Source organism: Salvelinus namaycush, chromosome 3 (genome assembly GCF_016432855.1).
Source record: "Salvelinus namaycush isolate Seneca chromosome 3, SaNama_1.0, whole genome shotgun sequence".
NCBI classification, from domain to species: Eukaryota; Metazoa; Chordata; class Actinopteri; order Salmoniformes; family Salmonidae; genus Salvelinus; species Salvelinus namaycush.
In genome coordinates this window covers 893,556-908,750 of record NC_052309.1, presented here as the reverse complement: position 1 = coordinate 908,750, position 15,195 = coordinate 893,556, and the positions used below count along the sequence as shown (strand labels likewise).

The 15,195-nt window shown below is 46.1% G+C and overlaps 2 protein-coding genes across 6 annotated transcripts in view; one reads left to right on the top strand and one right to left on the bottom strand.

Annotated features, from left to right (window-relative positions):
* Nucleotides 1-6,564, bottom strand: part of LOC120044168 (coronin-7-like) — a 69,114-nt gene extending 62,550 nt beyond the window's left edge. The window contains exons 1-4 of the mRNA XM_038988753.1: nucleotides 6,207-6,564; nucleotides 2,222-2,318; nucleotides 1,675-1,755; nucleotides 100-170 (exon numbers count right to left, since the gene is read on the bottom strand). Of these exons, the coding sequence (XP_038844681.1) occupies nucleotides 100-170; nucleotides 1,675-1,755; nucleotides 2,222-2,318; nucleotides 6,207-6,266 (309 nt within the window). The 5' untranslated portion in view covers nucleotides 6,267-6,564. The remainder of the gene's footprint in view (nucleotides 1-99; nucleotides 171-1,674; nucleotides 1,756-2,221; nucleotides 2,319-6,206) is intronic.
* A 126-nt stretch (nucleotides 6,565-6,690) lies between these two features.
* On the top strand, nucleotides 6,691-14,946 carry LOC120044831 (dnaJ homolog subfamily A member 3, mitochondrial-like). Of its 5 annotated transcripts, none has more exons than XM_038989504.1 (11): nucleotides 6,691-6,916; nucleotides 7,555-7,691; nucleotides 7,796-7,879; nucleotides 8,151-8,363; nucleotides 8,620-8,772; nucleotides 8,853-9,000; nucleotides 11,071-11,264; nucleotides 11,368-11,483; nucleotides 12,082-12,179; nucleotides 12,340-12,472; nucleotides 13,972-14,946. In XM_038989504.1, exons 1-10 carry the CDS (start codon nucleotides 6,709-6,711, stop codon nucleotides 12,456-12,458), a joined length of 1,470 nt encoding a protein of 489 aa, XP_038845432.1. In that variant the 5' UTR covers nucleotides 6,691-6,708; the 3' UTR covers nucleotides 12,459-12,472; nucleotides 13,972-14,946. The 5 variants fall into 5 exon arrangements, with proteins under 5 accessions (XP_038845432.1, XP_038845433.1, XP_038845431.1 ...); XM_038989505.1 differs by having other exon boundaries at nucleotides 7,549-7,691; nucleotides 12,340-12,392; XM_038989503.1 differs by having other exon boundaries at nucleotides 7,549-7,691.
* The last annotated feature ends 249 nt before the right edge of the window (nucleotides 14,947-15,195 follow it).

The window sequence follows — 15,195 nt, the reverse complement described above, 5'->3', positions numbered from 1 at the left end:
CAGGACCATAGAGGAATGAGGACAGGGAGACAGGAGGGCCTTGGAGGAATGAGGACAGGGCCTTAGAGGAATGAGAACAGAGAGACAGGAGGGCCTCACCGTTTCATCTGCAGAACAGGTAGCCAGGAGATTATCATCAAACGGAGAGAAGTCCAAATCAGTTATCAGATCTGAGAGAGACAGACAAATCAGTTATCAGATGAGAGAGACAGACAAATCAGTTATCAGATGAGAGAGAGAGAGAGAGAGAGAGAGAGAGAGAGAGAGAGAGAGAGAGAGAGAGAGAGAGAGAGAGAGAGAGAGGGGAAGACAAATCAGTTATCAGATCTGAGAGAGAGAGACAGAGGAGGACAAACAAGATATTTAGGTCACAAGTTTAAGGGTTTATTTGAAAACAATGGCATTTGCATTCCTCTTGTGATCACTTGGGAACAAGGAGTATTATTCGTAAGTTAAAGGTCCAATGCAGCAGTTTTTGTCACAATATCAAATCATTTCTGGGGAACAATTAAGTACCTTACTGTGATTGGTTTCAATTAAAATGGTCAAAAAGAAACAACAAAAGAGAGGTTTGGAACCCTCTTTCTTATTGGTAAATTAACAAACTTCCCGCCTGATAATGTCACCAGGCAGGCCAAAACTCCAGGTTGAAAAAGGTTGAAACATCTTAACCCTGGTCTCTCACGTTAGAAACCACTTTAGACCAAGAGGAAATTCCCTTTGGGGACACTGATTTTTGAAGTCGCAGGCAGGGCTAGCTCATCACGAGACCATGAGCAACCATGTACCTGACCCATGTTCACTACACCTAGTTCCAGATCTGGTTGTACTGTCTAGCTAACTCCTTTGTTCGGTAGTCGTGACAATGACCATAGCAGTTGGCAAGACAGAGAAACAGTACAATCCCAGATAAATTATTGTGCTATGTAAAACGTACTCATGGTAAGAATATGAAATATTAAAGATGCACGATGCAGAAATTGCTCCGCCATTTCCTGGTTGCTAAAATTCTAAAAGTTCACTTAATTGCAGTTTATGTGACAAAACAAACAAGTGTAGTGTACAGAGTCATTGTACCATCTAAACCACTTTGAAACATATTTTACATAACTAAAAATATTGTATTTTCAGCTGTTTGAAGCAAAAGACGAAAACAAAACTTAACGGGAAGCATAGAAATAGCGCACATAGAACAGATCTACTTCTTATATTTCCTTTCAATTCTAATGACAGATCTTTGACACACATTTCTATATGAATTTGTTTATTGTTTAGGTCGCCCAAAATGTTACATATTGCAGCTTTAAGAAATGTAAAACAACAGAGAGAGAAATTAGAGAGTTGTGATGAGTGGATAGTGTCTGGCACATGTGAAGGAGGGATTTTTCAATGACGGCCTACCCCGGCCAAACCCTCCACTACCCCGGCCAAACCCTCCACTAACCCGGCCAAACCCTCCACTAGCCCGACCAAACCCTCCACTAGCCTGGACGACGCTGGGCAAATTGTGCACCGCCTTATGGGACTCCCCATCCCGGCAGGTTGTGATACAGCCCGGGATCGAACCGGGCTGTATAGTGATGCCTCTAGCACTGAGAGGCAGAGCCTTACACCGCTGCGACACTCAGGAGAAATTAATGAAAAGTGGATGAAAAGTGGATAGAGGGATCTTACCAGCATGACATGGGATCACAGTCACTGTCCACCTGCCATCAGACCCTGGTTCCACAGAGGTGAGGCCGAGCATTCCTCCACCTGGTGACAATTAAGACACACACACAAGAGACACAGACAGTGTGATCTATACAGTCTCTCTTTCATACTGATATGGCCTGCTCAAACAAAACAGATATCTGCTCTGATGGCAATACCTGCTCACACACGCTTCAACAGACAGGTGAACTTACCAGAGACAGACAGGTAAATATACCAGAGAAACAGACAGGTAAACTTACCAGAGACAGACAGGTAAATATACCAGAGAGACAGACAGGTAAATATACCAGAGAGACAGACAGCATGACTCATAACAGAGACCAGACAGAATATTCTTAGTTGAATCCTAACCGCATACCACTGTTGCCTGAATCACACTATAGTGCCAAAAGGATACCACATCCACCACAGCTGCTGGAATCATGCAGGAACTGACATTTTGAAAAGAAAGCACAGTATGGTTCTGGTCGGCCCTATAGTTGTCCTGACTCAGTCTTAACCTTACCGGCCTGGTCAGTGTTGAAGGCCACAAGCCTGGTGCTGGATTTGATGTGGTTCCCCTGAGAGGTGAAGGATCCTGCCCGGACATTATTGATCCAGCCCTGGACACAGGGGAAATTCACAGTGCATTAGGGGTAGGTGTGGTGGGACACTGGAGCTATCATTAGGAAGATGACTTAAGGAACTGGCCATCAGATAAAACAAAGGTGATCGCTGTGGCCTAAAAGATGACACTCTCTAACGGTCATTATGACTAGGCTATTTCTGACCTATGCTAATATAATAGAGTAGGGACGAACAGAATTGTTGTTATACTTGATAAGAAAACCATTAGAATGTTTCAGTTATTGTCTGTTCACTTAAATGCAAGTCTATCCAACTGAGTGGGATCCTAAGCATTCCCTTGACAAGTCCACACAAGAGAATAGCAGCTCACACTCTTTTAGATACACACTGCTGAAGTGCAATGCCGTTCATTGTCATCCCAAAATAAACTGTGGATAACTTAAATGCAGAGGCAGAGCACACACACACCGTTTCTCCAAACTTCCAAGATTCAAACTAACTGTCAAAATGAGGAAGATTCAGACTAACTGTCAAAATAAGGAAGATTCAGACTAACTGTCATAATAAGGACGATTCAGACTAACTGTCATAATAAGGAAGATTCAGACTAACTGTCATAATAAGGAAGATTCAGACTGTCATAATAAGGAAGATTCAGACTAACTGTCATAATAAGGAAGATTCAGACTAACTGTCATAATAAGGAAGATTCAGACTAACTGTCATAATAAGGAAGATTCAGACTAACTGTCATAATAAGGAAGATTCAGACTAACTGTCATAATAAGGAAGATTCAGACTAACTGTCATAATAAGGAAGATTCAGACTAACTGTCATAATAAGGAAGATTCAGACTAACTGTCATAATAAGGAAGATTCAGACTAACTGTCATAATAAGGAAGATTCAGACTAACTGTCATAATAAGGAAGATTCAGACTAACTGTCATAATAAGGAAGATTCAGACTAACTGTCATAATAAGGAAGATTCAGACTAACTGTCATAATAAGGAAGATTCAGACTAACTGTCATAATAAGGAAGATTCAGACTAACTGTCATAATAAGGAAGATTCAGACTAACTGTCATAATAAGGAAGATTCAGACTAACTGTCATAATAAGGAAGATTCAGACTAACTGTCATAATAAGGAAGATTCAGACTAACTGTCATAATAAGGAAGATTCAGACTAACTGTCATAATAAGGAAGATTCAGACTAACTGTCAAAATAAGGAAGATTCAGACTAACTGTCAAAATAAGGAAGATTCAGACTAACTGTCAAAATAAGGACGATTCAGACTAACTGTCATAATAAGGACGATTCAGACTAACTGTCATAATAAGGAAGATTCAGACTAACTGTCATAATAAGGAAGATTCAGACTAACTGTCAAAATAAGGACGATTCAGACTAACTGTCATAATAAGGAAGATTCAGACTAACTGTCATAATAAGGAAGATTCAGACTAACTGTCATAATAAGGAAGATTCAGACTAACTGTCATAATAAGGAAGATTCAGACTAACTGTCATAATAAGGAAGATTCAGACTAACTGTCATAATAAGGAAGATTCAGACTAACTGTCATAATAAGGAAGATTCAGACTAACTGTCAAAATAAGGAATATTCAGACTAACTGTCAAAATAAGGACGATTCAGACTAACTGTCATAATAAGGACGATTCAGACTAACTGTCATAATAAGGAAGATTCAGACTAACTGTCATAATAAGGAAGATTCAGACTAACTGTCATAATAAGGAAGATTCAGACTAACTGTCATAATAAGGAAGATTCAGACTAACTGTCATAATAAGGAAGATTCAGACTAACTGTCATAATAAGGAAGATTCAGACTAACTGTCATAATAAGGAAGATTCAGACTAACTGTCATAATAAGGAAGATTCAGACTAACTGTCATAATAAGGAAGTTTCAGACTAACTGTCATAATAAGGACGATTCAGACTAACTGTCAAAATAAGGACGATTCAGACTGTCAAAATAAGGAAGATTCAGACTAACTGTCATAATAAGGAAGATTCAGACTAACTGTCATAATAAGGAAGATTCAGACTAACTGTCATAATAAGGAAGATTCAGACTAACTGTCAAAATAAGGAAGATTCAGACTAACTGTCATAATAAGGAAGATTCAGACTAACTGTCATAATAAGGAAGATTCAGATTAACTGTCATAATAAGGAAGAGGGTATCAGAGGGCATGTTGTTACACACACACACACACACACACACACACCCTCTGCCGTCCATGTTGAATCAGCAGAATGTTAAGGAAGTGGGAGCCTCCTTTCACAACACGAACAACAGGGCAGAGGCAGGAGCGCTGTGTGTTTGAAAACACTGCTGCCAAAACCGTTATGGGCTAACCATGTCAGACAATAGGCCTGAACACTGTCGCGGGCTCCGGCAGGGAAGGTACAGAGAGCACTTAGCAGCCCAGACAGTGTCTGACAGCCCAGCAAAACAGCTAGTTTCTCTCTCTCAGGAAACACATATTACTGCTCCACAGGCAGCCAGGCATAAAGAGAACAAGGTGCCCATTCTCACTCACTCACTCCTTGGAGTTCTCCCTCTCCCTCCCGCCATCCCTCCCTCGCTCGCTCCTAACATTTGAGATGGTGCTTTGAGTGTTGCTTTTCTGAGGCAGTCCTCATAACAGGATCAGAGATCCGCTCTGCAGATGGAACTCACTCACACTGAGACTGTGTGGAGGTTTGCTACATGGAGAATAAGCATCCAAGTAATGGTATGTTTCATAACCGATTTATAAGAGCACCCTTTTAAAGCTTTATTTTGTCCAGGGAGGGGTCACTCATGACTTAGGCCTATTATAAAAAGGGAACTTAACTCTCATCAATGCCAAACCAGTTGTGAACTTCAGCTATTGCTCGACCGTGCAGCAGTGTACTGTGGTTGGTCATCATGCACATACAAATACAGCCCTTGGGTATTTCCTAAGGGCTGTATTGGTGGTAGACTATATCTGACAGCATGTACGAGGTGTCTGGCTGGCATCATGAGAAGTCTTCAAGGCACAACTATGTTTTTATCACGGGGCAAAGCTACAGCAAGTCCAGAGATCAACTCGCATCATCAGGATCTACCAGGTTGTACAATGACATTCTCCACAATACCTAAATCATCCACTTAATATAAAGAATGTCAGACATTTCCACTGTCTCAACCAGTCAACACAAGACAGCAGTGGGGGGGGGGGGGGGGGGGGTTACATAATCGCCCCCACAAGGAGTAGTGATGGCTGTCTGTGCAAATTGGTGCACAGCCCGAACGTGTGTAACGAGGCACTCCCAGGTATCTATCACCAGGACTGACGGCATGACACCACCACTGTGTATCTTACTCACAGCCTACAGTCATTGGTTGACAGAGAGAAGCTTTGTTAAATGGCGTAATGATACGCACTGTATGTACAGTGTACTTTAGAACTCAAATCTGAGCACTGCTGCTACATTGTAGAATGATGACCGGTTACAATGAGAGCAGGAATTCCGATACATTCGAAACAATGTGGCTATTCAGTGATGATGGGCATCACATCCTATCAGTAACATCTGACAATCCTGACCAATACGAACCGCTGTCAATTTCAAATGTGGAATTTGCATAGACTGCTGAAAGCTAGCTAGATAACAATAACCACATGGTTAACACTGTAACGTTAGCAGCCTTCGCGGTTTGCACTTGGTTTTCGTAGACTATTGTTTCTCTACCAACACACTCTTGCGATGCAGCAGCCTTCTGCAGATATGCAGGAAGTTCAATTTCCTCCAAACATTTTCAGATGTTCCCCAAAACACAACTCCATTCCGTCTTCTTCACGGTTGCTAAGAACCAATGCTGGCGAGGCTTTCTTGCAACGCTCATTACTTACATCTTTCTTGCCGATCTTCGGGGTGGTGTTTTTGAATTTGGAGGTCTTGAAACGATTCATTCTAGTCACCTAAATTAACTTTCGTGCCTTCCGGGTATCTCTGTCTTGTTGATACTATCCGAAAAGAGCGAGCACTCAGCAGCACACTCCTTTTCAGATGACAGTTCTCGAGTTCAGTACTGTGTGAGCGATTCTATCGACGATCGACTCAGACCCCTGTTTAGCTTCATCAATGATGATTGACCACGGTAAAATACCAAATGTTTCTGTTTTGAAACGTTTAATCGTAATTGCCGTGAGTAAGAAGCGGACTACATGGGATACAAATGTTTAAATACTCTTCCACAGTTTCTCAAGTACAGATGTTTCAACAGAGTGAAAGTTAGTTTGCGCTCATCTTGAAACAAAAATACCTTTATTGACAGTCAACTCTTCTGCGCATGTCCGTGACACCACTTTACTTGTACATGCGCAGTCCCAGCTGAGTAACAGCAGTAGAGTAATGATGGCGTCCTCAGCGGCTCGCTGCTCCACACGTTGGATAACAGTTGCCGTGTCCTCCGGTCACAGTCGTGCTTGTTGTGCTCTGGCCCCTTCTTCCAATGGAGGCTCAAGAAGTCTGTCGACTTTTGGAGCACAGAAAATCTGGTCGGGAAGCAATGCAATGCGTGGGGGCACGGGGAATGCGGTGACATTGAGAGGGCTGTCAGGTGGGTGCACAGGGACGGCCTAACTAACGTTAGCAAGCTAGGCTAGCTTGATGCTAGCGTTTCTCGTAGTTTCCATTCACATTTTTGGACACAACTGACGGTCTGCAACAAAAAATTTGACACCATGGTAACATTCCTAACGATACAACTGAAAGACAGACTAACCTTAGCTCCCATAGCTAGCTAGTAGTTAGCTAGTACGCATTCAAATTGCTGGGGGTGTTGTGTACTGTAGCTAGCCTGCAACTCCATAGCCATTGCATGGAAAGTCATGTCAGGTCACAGCACTGATGATCTTGAACGGACTGTCAGGAATAGCTACTGAACTGTACAGTCAAACACTGCGTTGAATTAGCAGTATATGCATGATCCCTGATTAGCTAGCTATATATGCCAACTGGCGTTTGCTAGAAACTTATTGGCCCAAGAGTTGATCATCACAGACAGCAGCTAACTTTATGTATTTGATTGAGTCCTCAGATATATCGATAGAGCCCTGCTTAGTGTTATAGATGAATTGTGAGTGTACAGGCCTGGAGCTACCTTGAAAATAGATAACTACAGAAGGACAACAATAATAATCCACAGTCATGTTGCCAGGTGTAATCTACTCACATGCCCTTTCTTGGTAGTTCCAGGTGTTAAATCTCCCCATGTCATCTGCACACTGTCCTTCCACACAAGTGCCCCAGCCTCCAACAAACAGGACTTCTACACGGTGTTGGAGGTACCACGCACTGCCACCCAGAAAGAGATCAAGAAAGCATATTACCAGGTGTGTGTGTGTGATCACTTTCTGTGTAGTGTTGACTTGCTGTATTGATCCTTAGCTGTCACCACAGTTGTTGAAAGATCATTTTTGTTGTTGTCCCTCTTCAGATGGCTAAGAAGTATCACCCTGACACCAACAAGGAAGACCCTAAGGCCAAGGAGAAATTTGCTCAGCTGGCTGAGGCTTATGAGGTTTAGCTGACCTTCTTGAAAATGGGCTTCCCTTTTAAGAAACTAAAATTAGATTAAAGGGATAGCAATATTTCTGTGACTTGTGTAGCTGTTGTGGAATCACTAGTTCGTTACTTTCCTAACAGGTTTCTTGGTACTATTTGATGTCACTCTTGAAGAAAGTGTCTGTTAATTAAGTAAACAAAACATCAGAACCACTTGACTTTATGAAGGCACTGCCTGGTCTTATTGGAGGATTGTGCATCTTACTTCCTGCTTTGTCCTTCCCCAGGTGCTGAGTGACGAGGTGAAGAGGAAGCAGTATGACACGTACGGGGTGGCAGGGTTCGACGCCAGCCAGGCGGGCGGTGGTGGACACCAGCAGTACTGGAGCGGACAGGCCAACAGCGTGGACCCAGAGGAACTGTTCCGCAAGATCTTTGGGGAGTTCTCCGGAAGCCGCGGCTTCGGCGACTTCAATGCCGTATTTGATCAGCCCCAGGAGGTATGTAGTTGGGATGCCATACTGCTTTTAGAACCAAGGGGTTTGGAGAAGGGGTTACGACTAGCCTAATCCCAGATCTGTTGGCTATACAGCACAAACAGAAGTTTTGACTGCTCATTCAAGTCAATGTTCAGGGAGGTCATATTGAGTGAGCCCATGCCAGGAAGTAAAAGCAGGAAGCAATTACTTTTTTAGGAGTGTAAACTTTTTGTTAAAGACATCCAATATGAATCTCTTGTCCCTCCTTTCCTCCCAGTTTATCATGGAGCTGACGTTCACCCAAGCTGCCAAGGGGGTCAACAAAGAGATGGCGTTCAACACTGAGGCCAGCTGCCAGCGATGTGATGGCAAAGGGAGCGAGCCTGGCACCAAGGTTGTGCACTGCCACTACTGCAACGGCTCTGGCATGGTAGGTGACATGATGTGTGGCGTGAAGTGTTCTGGTCACATGTGCTTGTCTCACATGCTTGTGTGTTTTGCCTTGTACAGGAGACGGTGAACACTGGCCCCTTTGTGATGCGGTCGACATGCCGTCGGTGTAATGGGAAAGGCACTGTGATCTCCACCCCATGTAACTCCTGTCACGGGACCGGACAGACCAGACAGAAAAAGACAGTAATGGTCCCTGTCCCAGCAGGTGAGACACACCTACACACTGACTGTCACTCGCTCCTATACCTACCCAGTCTTATCTGGAATCTTTCAAAACAATACTTGATCTAAACGTAGTATGCATTTTCTAATGCGCACACACAGAGAGACCCAGGAGCAGCCTTCTCATCCTGAATCTCCTCCTTTTCTCATTAAGATTACTGATCCTTTTTTATTCAACCTTTATTTAACTTGGCAAGTCAGTTAAGAACAAATTCTTATTTACAATGACGGCCTACCGGGGAACAGTGGGTTAACAAATCAAAGTTTATTTGTCACGTGAGCCGAATACAACAGGTGTAGTAGACCTTAGTGAAATGCTTACTTACAGGCTCTAACCAACAATGCAAAAAAGGTATTAGGTGAACAATGGATAAGTAAAGAAATAAAAACAGTGAAAAAATAACAGTAGCGAGGCTGTCAGACTGACAGATTTTTACCTTGTCAGCTTGGGGATTCGATCCAGCAAACTTTCAGTTACTGGCCCAAAGCTCTTACCACTAGGCTACCTGCCACCCCATAATGCTCTTATTAACTGTTTTAAATGTTTATAAAACTCTAATGCTGGATGAAGCAGTTCCTGTGTTTGAAACGTCTATAAAACGCGAGCGCGCGGGTCTAACGCGAGCGCGCGGGTCTAACGCGAGCGCGCGGGTCTAACGCGAGCGCGCGGGTCTAACGCGAGCGCGCGGGTCTAACGCGAGCGCGCGGGTCTAACGCGAGCGCGCGGGTCTAACGCGAGCGCGCGGGTCTAACGCGAGCGCGCGGGTCTAACGCGAGCGCGCGGGTCTAACGCGAGCGCGCGGGTCTAACGCGAGCGCGCGGGTCTAACGCGAGCGCGCGGGTCTAACGCGAGCGCGCGGGTCTAACGCGAGCGCGCGGGTCTAACGCGAGCGCGCGGGTCTAACGCGAGCGCGCGGGTCTAACGCGAGCGCGCGGGTCTAACGCGAGCGCGCGGGTCTAACGCGAGCGCGCGGGTCTAACGCGAGCGCGCGGGTCTAACGCGAGCGCGCGGGTCTAACGCGAGCGCGCGGGTCTAACGCGAGCGCGCGGGTCTAACGCGAGCGCGCGGGTCTAACGCGAGCGCGCGGGTCTAACGCGAGCGCGCGGGTCTAACGCGAGCGCGCGGGTCTAACGCGAGCGCGCGGGTCTAACGCGAGCGCGCGGGTCTAACGCGAGCGCGCGGGTCTAACGCGAGCGCGCGGGTCTAACGCGAGCGCGCGGGTCTAACGCGAGCGCGCGGGTCTAACGCGAGCGCGCGGGTCTAACGCGAGCGCGCGGGTCTAACGCGAGCGCGCGGGTCTAACGCGAGCGCGCGGGTCTAACGCGAGCGCGCGGGTCTAACGCGAGCGCGCGGGTCTAACGCGAGCGCGCGGGTCTAACGCGAGCGCGCGGGTCTAACGCGAGCGCGCGGGTCTAACGCGAGCGCGCGGGTCTAACGCGAGCGCGCGGGTCTAACGCGAGCGCGCGGGTCTAACGCGAGCGCGCGGGTCTAACGCGAGCGCGCGGGTCTAACGCGAGCGCGCGGGTCTAACGCGAGCGCGCGGGTCTAACGCGAGCGCGCGGGTCTAACGCGAGCGCGCGGGTCTAACGCGAGCGCGCGGGTCTAACGCGAGCGCGCGGGTCTAACGCGAGCGCGCGGGTCTAACGCGAGCGCGCGGGTCTAACGCGAGCGCGCGGGTCTAACGCGAGCGCGCGGGTCTAACGCGAGCGCGCGGGTCTAACGCGAGCGCGCGGGTCTAACGCGAGCGCGCGGGTCTAACGCGAGCGCGCGGGTCTAACGCGAGCGCGCGGGTCTAACGCGAGCGCGCGGGTCTAACGCGAGCGCGCGGGTCTAACGCGAGCGCGCGGGTCTAACGCGAGCGCGCGGGTCTAACGCGAGCGCGCGGGTCTAACGCGAGCGCGCGGGTCTAACGCGAGCGCGCCAGACGTCCTGATATTTTCAAACCTGTTTGATTTTATCGGCACAAAATCTGCAATGCTCTTCTAGTGTGTTAGGATTTTGAAAGTTGTGTAGTGTACACCCGGGTTAACTGGCTGTGTTGTCTCTTTGCAGGTGTTGAGGACGGTCAGACGGTCAGGATGCCTGTGGGGAAGAAGGAGGTGTTCATCACGTTCCGGGTCCAGAAGAGCCCAGTGTTCAGACGGGACGGAGCAGACATCCACTCTGACGTGCTGATCTCTGTGGCTCAGGCTGTACTGGGGGGCACGGCCCGGGCACAGGGCCTCTACGAGACAGTCAACCTCTCGGTGAGAGACACACGGACAGACCAACCTTTCTGTGACACCTACAAACATGAGAGTGATGGATCGATGGCCAGTAACTAACTGTGATTGGTGGATGCTCTTGTAGATCCCTGCTGGGGTCCAGACAGACCAGAGGATCCTCCTCTCTGGGAAGGGCATCGCACGGATCAGTGGCTATGGTTACGGAGATCACTACATCCACGTCAAAGTCCGAGTCCCCAAGTAAGCTACTCACACTACACCTTTAGATACCATCTCTGTAGTAAGTTACTGCACAATACACCTTTAGATACCATCTCTGTAGTAAGTTACTGCACAATACACCTTTATATACCATCTCTGTTGTAAGTTACTGCACAATACACCTTTATATACCATCTCTGTAGTAAGTTACTGCACAATACACCTTTATATATCATCTCTGTTGTAAGTTACTGCACAATACACCTTTAGATACCATCTCTGTTGTAAGTTACTGCACAATACACCTTTATATACCATCTCTGTAGTAAGTTACTGCACAATACACCTTTATATACCATCTCTGTAGTAAGTTACTGCACAATACACCTTTAGATACCATCTCTGTAGTAAGTTACTGCACAATACACCTTTAGATACCATCTCTGTAGTAAGTTACTGCACAATACACCTTTAGATACCATCTCTGTTGTAAGTTACTGCACAATACACCTGTAGATACCATCTCTGTTGTAAGTTACTGCACAATACACCTTTATATACCATCTCTGTAGTAAGTTACTGACAAATGTTAGATGCTCATTCCTCACGGTCTCCACTATTATGTGTGTGTGGGCAGGATCCTGACAGACAGACAGAAAGCTCTGCTCATGAGCTACGCAGAGGATGAGACTGAAGTGGAGGGGACAGTCAATGGTGTCACAAGCACCACTGCAGGTAGTGGCACACACACACTCTTTCTGCGCTAGGGTCCTGCACACTTACCTGCTCCTCTTCATTTGGTTTACAATTAGTTGAGGTCCCAGCTCTGCTCATGAAAGCTGATAATGCTTTTATTAGTAAAATCTTGGCTTACGCAGAACATGTTTCTGACCAGGTGGGGGCAGCAGTGGTAAGCAGTCTGAGGCAGGGCAGGACAGGCAAGAGGAGGTAGGAGAGAGCAAGCAGGAGCAGGGCTTCTTCACCAAGTTAAAACAATTGTTTAGCTCCACCTGACAGTTACAAACCAGGTAGGACACTCTAGTCATGATGTCTTTGCCTGCCAGTCACAAACCAGGTAGGACACTAGTCATGATGTTGCCTTTGCCACTTGTGCACATGCATATGTGGGATAAACTGTTTCTGGAACACACTGGTTTGTGGCACCATTTGTCAGTCAACTGGTTTCTGGCTGTCATCTGTATAAAGTTGCGTGCATACATACACTATACATACATACAAAAGTATGTGGACTTCCCTTCAAATTATTTGATTCGGCTATTTCAGACACATCCATCACTGACAGGTGTATAAAATCGAGCACACAGCCATGCAATCTTCATAGACAAACATTGGCAGTAGAATTACCTTACTGAAGAGCTCAGGGATTTAACGTGGCACTGTCATAGGATGCCACATTTCCAACAAGTCAGTTCATAAAATGTCTGCCCTGCTAGAGCTGCCCCGGCCAACTTTAAGTGCTGTTCTTGTGAAGTGGAAACGTCTAGGAGCAACAACGGCTCAGCCGCGAAGTGCTAGGCCACACAAGCTCGTCTGTCCTCGGCTGCAAAACTCACTACTGAGTTCCAAACTGCCTCTGGAAGCAACGTCAGCACAAGAACTGTTCATCGGGAGCTTCAGGAAATGGGTTTCCATGGCCGAGCAGACGCACACAAGCCTAAGATCACCATGCGCAATACAGAGGATTGGGTTTCCACTCTGGAGCAGTGGAAACGCGTTCTCTGGAGTGATGAATCACACTTCATCATCTGGCAGTCCAATGGACGAGTCTGGATTTGGCGGATGCCAGGAGAACGCTCCCTACCCGAATGCATGGTGCCAAATGTAAAGTCTAGTGGAGGAGGAATTATGGTCTGGGGCTGTTTTTCATGGTTCGGGCTAGGCCCCTTAGTTCCAGTGAAGGGAAATGTTAACGCTACTGTATACAATTACATTCTAGACCATTCTGTGCTTCCAACTTTGTGGCAACAGTTTGGGGAAGGCCCTTTCCTGTTTCAGCATGACAATGCCCCTATGCACAAAGCGAGGTCCATACAGAAATGGTTTGTTGAGATTGGTGTGGAAGAACTTGACTGGCCTGCATAGAGCCCTGACCTCAACTCCATCGAACACCTTCGGGATGAATTGGAAAGCTGACTGCGAGCCAGGCCTAATCGCCCAACAACATCAGTACCCGACCTTACTAATGCTCTTATGGCTGAAAGGAAGCAATTCCCTGCAGAAATGTTCCAAAATCTAATGGAAAGCCTTCCCAGACGGGTGGAGACTGTTATAGCAGCAAAGCGGAGACCAACTCCATATTAATGCCCGTGATTTTGGAATTAGGTTTTTCGACGAGCAGGAGTCCACATACTTTTGGTCATGTAGTGTACATGCATACACACAATTGTTTAACCATAGAAATATAATTACTAGAAAAGACATCCCAATTCAAATCAATGTTTTGCTGTCATATGCTGGTTTTGAAAACACATGCAGTAATTCTGTTTTCTTTTTTTTATACTGAAAGGTAAAAGGTCCACTGGGAACTGAGGCGAGTGTCCGAGGGTAGAGAGATGATGCCCTAAGAAGACAGCCACAGGGAGAGACCAGATATGGGGACAGGGGGTGGGGGAGTGTTGATGTCTACTGTATCCTACTCTAGCACTAGACAAGACTGGTTACCCCAGATCTACCTTCACAGATCTCCTTTCATCCTTGATCAGTTCCCTAGCAGTGGAAGACAATGGACTGAAACACAATGTGGTCCTAACTCATTCCTGCTGCCTAAAACCCAAATCCAAGAGGAAATACGCTCTGGAAGTACCAGGAAGTGACTGCCCCTTAGGCTTGGAGTTTTTTGGATGGTGTTCAATGTGCAAAAATGTTGCGCAATGGTCTTCAAGCGCAAACAAATCATAAGGCATCGATCGGGTGGAAGTAAATTCATCCACAAATGCAAATATAATTATACATCTTAAATGACCACATGTTCAAAAGATTAGGGTACGTGATCCGGAAGTAAAGCGAACGTGGCGGCAACTTTAACAGGGTATTCCATAGATTTTCCAATTGTTCCTGTCCATCAGATTCCTAACCGTGTGATAGCAGCGCAGTCAAACAGTCACTCATAAAGTATGGTCTGTCTGCTGTCTGAGGAATGTACTGTTGCCAGTGATAGCCAAAAAACCCATGGATATACAAAACATTAGGGACACCTCCATAATATTGAGTTGCACCCCCTTTTTCCCTCAGAACATCTTCAATTCATCAGGGAATGGACTGCAATGTGTCATGCATTCCACAGGAATGCTGGCCCATGTTGACTCCAATGCTTCCCACAGTGGTGTCAAGATGTCCTTTGGGTGGTGGACCATTCTCGATACACACAGGAACCTGTTGTGTGGAAAAACCCAGCAACACTGCATTTTTTGACACTCAAACTGGTGTGCCTGGTACATACTATCATACCCTGTTCAAAGGCACTTCAATCTTTTGTCTTGTCCATTCACCCTCTGAATGGTACACATACACAATCCATGTCTCAATTGTCTCAAGGCTTAAAAATCATTCTTTAACCTCTCCTACCCTTCATCTACACTGATTGTAGTGTCATTAATAAGGGATCATAGCTTTCATCTGGTCAGTCTTTCATGGAAAGAACAGTTATTCCTAATGTTTTGTACACTTAGTGTATAAAAATACTAAAGCATAGAAAATCATTATTTTATTTAAAAGGCCTCTGCTGCAATAA